Source organism: Mesocricetus auratus, unplaced genomic scaffold (genome assembly GCF_017639785.1).
Source record: "Mesocricetus auratus isolate SY011 unplaced genomic scaffold, BCM_Maur_2.0 Super-Scaffold_100019, whole genome shotgun sequence".
NCBI lineage: Eukaryota > Metazoa > Chordata > Mammalia > Rodentia > Cricetidae > Mesocricetus > Mesocricetus auratus.
The window spans coordinates 35,622,630-35,629,519 of NW_024429200.1; the positions used below are offsets into that span (position 1 = coordinate 35,622,630).

General features: G+C 38.6%; 1 protein-coding gene across 2 annotated transcripts in view; it reads left to right on the forward strand.

Moving 5' to 3' along the window:
* Positions 1–6,532, forward strand: part of Calcr (calcitonin receptor) — a 73,315-nt gene extending 66,783 nt beyond the window's left edge. For both annotated transcript variants that reach the window (XM_021234611.2, XM_021234612.2), the window contains 2 exons: positions 411–452; positions 4,512–6,532. In XM_021234611.2, coding sequence (XP_021090270.1) covers positions 411–452; positions 4,512–4,787 — 318 coding nt within the window. In that variant the 3' untranslated portion in view covers positions 4,788–6,532. The remainder of the gene's footprint in view (positions 1–410; positions 453–4,511) is intronic.
* The last annotated feature ends 358 nt before the right edge of the window (positions 6,533–6,890 follow it).

Consider the following 6,890-nt stretch of genomic DNA (forward strand, 5'->3'; position numbering starts at 1 on the left):
CACCATAACCAGTATGTTCACCAAAACTCTCTATGTAAATGAAGTGATACATTAAGTAAATTTACTAGAGCCCTTATAACTGCTGAGTCTTTATAAGAAACATGTTTCTCTACTGAAAGGATGATTTTTAAACTTTTGTTGCTAAAGATTCATCCCTGGTTTCATACATGCTAGGTAAATGCTCAACCACTGAGAAGAAAGTAGACCTCTAATGGAAATACCTTTGTGGTGTAGTATTGAATAGAAGAGGTAGATCTTCCTTTTTTCCTGCCTTTCTGTTTCATCAAACCATGACATGCTGTTGCAAGAGTGGGATATTCCTCTCTAGCGAGTCTCTGTGTGTTGACTTTATGGAATGATATCATGCAGACATGAAGAACTTCAAATGTATTTTTCCATTTCTTTTTTAGGGATTCTTTGTTGCGACTATCTACTGCTTCTGCAACCATGAGGTAGGCATTCATTTCATGTAATACTATCACCCATTTATATAAAGCCAGCATTTGCAATTTCCTAAGGACCACAGTGAAGTTTCTCCAGATCTCATTTCTACATGATCTCACAGGGGTTTGTGATTAATAGGACAGTGGATTTTTTTTCTACTACCTCAAGCTGAGTCTCACCTGTGGATGTGTGGTGCAATTACACATAGGACCCAAAGAGCATGCTAAGCTCACACTTCCTTGGGCTGCACACTGAGTGGGTTAGCATGCCCAGCAGCAATAGGAGACACTATCTGGTTTCTCACAGAATGAGAACTCATATTATTTTTGTAAACTCATACCCAGGCTACAACAGTCAGTGTTCAATCTATTTACCAGCTGCTTTGTGCCCCTTTAAGACAATGTGTTCAAATATTTTGAAAAATGACGCTGAAGTTAATACTCAAAAAGGATTCTCCAAACATGACAGTGATTGCTGTCAGGAGTAAAGTCTTATATAAATAATCTGAATATCTGGTTCAGTATTCTACAGAAACTATGCAACCAGGCTACACAGGTAGTTTCAACTAGAGTCCACTGTCCTCTAACAAACTCTTGCCTGAGAACTCAATTATAAAATGTGAAAAGAGAGCTGCGGTAGCCCTATGGGTTCTTCCAGTGAACCTCCATGATCTCAAGGAGTACAATTCGAAAGTTCCCCTCAAGTTTTGGATGATCAGTCTAAGCTCCAGAAAAATTGATGTCACTGACTCAGTGTCACAAATAGCTGTGACAGCCAGGACCAGAGTCCAGACTTTCTGACTCCCAATTAAATTAACTAAATTCCAATAAATTATCTATATATGTGATCCTTCCCTAGAAAATATCCTCTACTTTCCCAAGACCACATAATTTTAATACACAGGTGTTCTTATCATTGCAAATTGATTCCTACTAAAAATAATTCTATTCCAGACAAATCATAGTTTGTTAAGATATGACTATATACTATCTTGTTAGTTTTTAGGAATATTTTCTAATCATTAGCAATTGATATCTAATAACTGCTCTATTATTTCTTTAGATAATATTCGTTGAGTATCTAAAATACTTATCTGCTTTGTTACCTGATGCCCCTATCCAAATCCAACTTAGAAAAAATTTTATTATTTCCTTTTACTGGTACATCTTGCTCTTTCACCCAATAGCTTTTCCTCCATTCAACAAAATGTATTTGTGTAATCATGGTTGCTAAGGGACATACTAGGAGTCTGGGTTAAAATGAAATATCCCTCTGTTTCCAGCTGATAAAGAATCTCTACCTCTCCTTTTATATTTTGACAGTAAAAACTAAAACATGAATAGGGATTACATCATCCTGTGTAGAATACTACACCAGTGAGAATACTCTGTGAATGTAGACTCTTGCATTTTGAGTTAGTTTTTGGTAAACAAAATACATTCTTCTAAAACAATATCAAAATGGATCTAATTGAAAAATCAGACTCAGAAGGGCTAAGCCTTGTAAAGCACAAGAGAATTGCACGCATTTGTAAAAATGCTACAATATGTATTGCATCTTAGCTATAATGTCAATGGGAGTCTCAGACATAGAAAATAAACCCAATGGGTATTCTTGACAGTTGAAATAGCTGGAGTTTATTGCGTATGTTTTCTCTGTTTTTGAAACATTTCTGTTTTCATTAAGATCATGTAGCTAGAGGAAGGTGTAAGCATGACATTTCTAATATTACAAAAACGGCATGCTATGCCAAATGTATTATCACAGTCCCATGGATGTCATGTATCTGGGTCTCAGCTGGACATTCTGCACACATTTCCCTTTCTATCATTGAACTCAAGCAAGGCACTCACACCCACAGGAAGATATTTCCAGCTACATCTGAGATAGGTATGTCATGAGACTGCCTGACCAGGTATTGAGTTTCAGCAAAGATCCAAGGGGACTGATCAATGCAGCGATACAAATTGAAATTTTAATTCTGATTCATGTTGCTGTCAGTGATTGCCATTATGGAAATAAAGCCTTATATAGAGGGTCCATGGGTAGACTAAGAGCAACAGGTGGTGGTTACTCTGTGGTGACAGAGTAACAAATGAAGAGGGTAGTTTCATTATTAGAGGAAAACCCTGCCATCCATGCAGCAGCACTTAGCTACAGGTGCCTATGATGAGCCTAACAGGGAAAGAGAGAAATACCCCCAAAGCATTCAAACCTGACCAAGAAGATTTCAATATAATGCTTGTCTCCACAAGTATGGGAACCAAGGCCCAAATGTGCTAGCCTTCCACGGCTTCATACTATACAACAGAGCCAGCGACAACAGCTGTGTCTTCAGACTACCAGACTAAGCTGTCATTCTTCAAATTCAACAATAAATACATCTATAAAAATCAAGGGGGAAATTAAAGGTATTTCAAAATGAGCAATAAAATTATATAATCCAGAATGTTGTGTGTTAGACTTACCCCTTGACCTCTCTAAACATTTCTCCTGCTTTCTAGAAGCAATGAAAGTCTCTATTTTTCCCCCAAGGTCACAGATTTAATGCCCTTATTCTTACCATCAGTCAGTATATATCCATCTCCTACTATAGGAGATAACTACCCTTATTATACTATAGCCATCACAATATCTTTTGCATGCTGCTCAGGGCCTGTTTCTATATGTATACACACAAAAGGGCCACACAAAAGGATGGCCCATAAATTTGGGATGCAAGGAGAGAAGGTTGCTGACTTCCTGTAATAATAATTTTAAATATTGAAATTGACTTCAAACCTTTTGAGCTCATGTTGGACTGGATGATTCAGTATACGTAGATACTCTAGTGGGATTGTAAAAGGACAGGTAAGGCAAAAATCAAGATTTTTTTAATCCCTGTGGAGCACTTATGCCAACTAACACTACATTTGTAACCATCTGCAATGGATGCCTCTAAAACGCAAGGGTTTAGCTGTAAGAGCAACCTTGGTATTTAAGGGATGCTGAATCCATGGAAACTATTGGTTTCCTTTATCTACAGACACTGCATCTCAAAGATAATGAACTGGCATCTTTCCTAGTTTCTCAAGGGTGCATTGATAGTTCCTAGATTATAAACCTGACATCAAGGGGCTTATCTACAATCCAAATAAAGCCAGGCTTCACTTGGAACTCCAGCTCTGCCACACTGCAGCTCCCTCACTGGGCACACATGGCATAGTCTAAGCTGTCCCGTCCATAAGTGGACTCCTCTTGTAAGGAGGCAGCTGTGAGGATTAAATAAATTAATGCAAATCAAGTGATTATAATATGGCCTGTGGCAATTAGTCAGTAAGTAGTAACTAAATGCTTTTCGCCATCCCTTGTCCCTGTATGACTTTTATCAAGGCAAAATTCAGCTGCGTGGCACACCCCAACCGTCAGCGCCTCAAGGTTTTGTCTTTCTCTCTGTTTAAAATATAATTGAATGTAAAATGGTACACCCAAACAGGTATAGCAACAGGTGGTTTGAAAAGTCCATTATTTCAATGATCCCGTTGACAGAGTATTCTGATTGTTTTTTTCCTAAACGAGACTGAAGTCTCATTCTTGAAAGGTTTTTGGCTGCCTCAGTCAGAGTGTTCTATGGAACACTTCATTTGAAACCTTGTTTGGCAAGGGTAAATCCACAACATGGGTCCATCATCACTTACGGATAATTTTCAGGATCCACAAGTTCAGATTTGGATAAAATTATGTCTTAGCATGAATGGCAGCAGATAAAATTTTTCCTAACTCCTCCTCTCTAATGAGGCATGCCTGCTACATTATGAAAGGAATGAACCTTCCCTCGTAAGCTGTGAGAGCCAAGACAGAAAGCTTTGCTCAAAAATGGCAAATAGCTTGCCCGTTGTTACCCAGACAAGTAACACTGGCATTCAATTGGCATATTGTTATTCTAGGATGGTATATTTCATTCATAACCACTATAAACTCAGTTCTTGGAACAGATCTACAGTTTAACCTCCTTTAGCCTCTGATAAGCCCCAAGAGCCAAGCATATGAGCTGACAATCAAAAACAAGGCTCTGTTTCCTCTTCCAGGTCCAAGTTGCCCTGAAGCGCCAGTGGGTGCAGTTGAAAATCCGGTGGAACCAGCGCTGGGGAAGGCGCCGCCGCCGTCGCCCCGCCAACCGCGTGGTCGCGGCTCCTCGCGCTACTGCCTTTGCTGAGCCCGGTGGTCTCCCCATTTACATCTGCCATCAGGAACCGAGGAATGCTCCCATCAACAACAATCAAGGCGAAGAGGTTGTAGAAATGATCCCCATGAATGTCCTCCAGCAAGACCCATCTGCCCCGCAACAAGATTCTTCTGCTTGAATGTGAAGCTACCCCAAGCATTGTGATCCGCTGAGCCTTCATTTCCTGGGAGAAAGATAGACCATGCATTTCAAGTGATCCCCATCCTCCCAGGAACTGAGCATATCATTCGTGAAGAATTATTAAGTGAATTTGTCCATAGTGATTTTGAAGAGAGTTATTCTTGGTACTATTGCTTTGGGAGACAGTCTAGGAATAGAGTCTCCCACTGCAACTTTTAACTCCATCATTCATCTAGAACTGAGACTGAAGGCAAAGTATCCAAAAATGCCACTAAATTTATCTAGTTCAGATACAGGGTGCTCCTTGTTAATCTTGAGCCATTTGTACCTTTGAGAAAGTAAAATCACTCTCAATATTTTTAATTTTAACACTAGACTTTGAATTAGACTATTTCTGTATTTGGCTGTTTATCTGGTTTTTAAGTTTTTTATTTCAATCAATTCCTATTACATGTTTTACCATTCATACAATGTAAACTGCACAAATAACATGACCTCTGAGAGATGATGTGTGTTTTTTTAAACATACAAGCAGATATGTTAAAGAAGACAATGTGTGCATTGGACAGGAAGATATGATACGTTGAATGAAAAGAGGTTTAGAGTTAATTTGTTGGAATTTTACCACACTCAGATTGCTTTTGGATAATCCTGTCCAACAGAAAGACCCAAATGCTATAAGGAATTGATCTGAATGTTGTATGTGACTTGGTTGCTGACATTTATAAATTGGGAGGTCACCAAGAATCTATCACCAAATTTTTCACACAACTGCCAAAAACCTAATTCTCATGAAAGAGGACACTCTTCAAAGAGTTTTCAACTTTCCTAAAGTACAAGATTTATAAAGCAAATCACTCCAAGGCTTATAAAGCAGATTACCTCTTGTCCTCGGGTGCTATCTAGCAGTAAGAAAGAGATTTGTTTACGACTAGTAATTAAAAGACTCCATACAAGTCCATTAACTTTCTTCCACCTGGCTTCAAAGCTTAACAAGATCTCTGTGTTTCCTAGGAAGACTCAGAGCAGCTAATTACAAATCAGTTTTTAGTTGACCTCTTGTTTGCTGCTATTAGCAAAAGGGGGGGGGGCACAGCATAAAGTCTTCGTTTAACCACATATTAATTCATCTTAAAATACAAACAGAGCCTCTCATCAAAACCCAGACTTAAATTTCCACATCTCTCTTTACTCCCAGTATAAGATCTTCAAAGATCCGTGAATAAACCAATACCATTACTGATTTCTGAATCTACAATAGCAGAGTTATCATTATCTAATTTGTATGCTAAATGGGGAGTTTCAGTAAAACCCTCCAAACTCCGGCCTGCCTATGACATCTTCTTTCACTGCCTTTCTGAAAGGTTCTGGTTCTGGTTACATATTTAGTGCACCCAGAGAAAACCATATTTCCCCAGTGACCATGGACTTTGGATACTGAAAGCGCGTCTCCCTTACAAAACATAAGGGAAGAACTGATACGAAGGTGTTTTGCTCTAATCACAGTGTTACATGGTGATGTTCCTATTTTTTGTTTACAAACATCAAAAGCAGTGTATTTCAGGCAGCTTTAGTACAAATGTGATAACGTATTGCTGAATTATTTGAGATGTTGTGCTAATGTAGTAGGAGCTGATGAAATCAAACTGGCTTATCACAGCATTGCATGCAATACCTAAATTGTGTGAAACGCTTCTGCTATGAACATGTATAAATTAATAAAGAGCATATTGAAAAGGCAAAGATATGTATTTGCATATTTTTCCAGAGAAATATATTTCCATCTTTCACTCATTCATCTTGTCTCTGCTCATTCCAGGCTTCCATCATTTCAGCTATAAACTACCAACATCCCACCTTGTTTGTCTTGTGGGAGCCAGAAAGATATAAAAGCATAGGTTACATGGATCACAAGATCCTTGTCTTTTTTAGTGTAACCACTTTCAAGCTAACCTAGTGACACAGCCCTCACACTCTTAATAATATGGAACTATCCATAACTGCCAGTCTGTTATGAGATACATTTGGGGATCGCAGCACAGAAATTCAGGACAGGGAAGTATAAAATCATTTTGCTGTGTGTTAGCTTCCATTGCTCTGG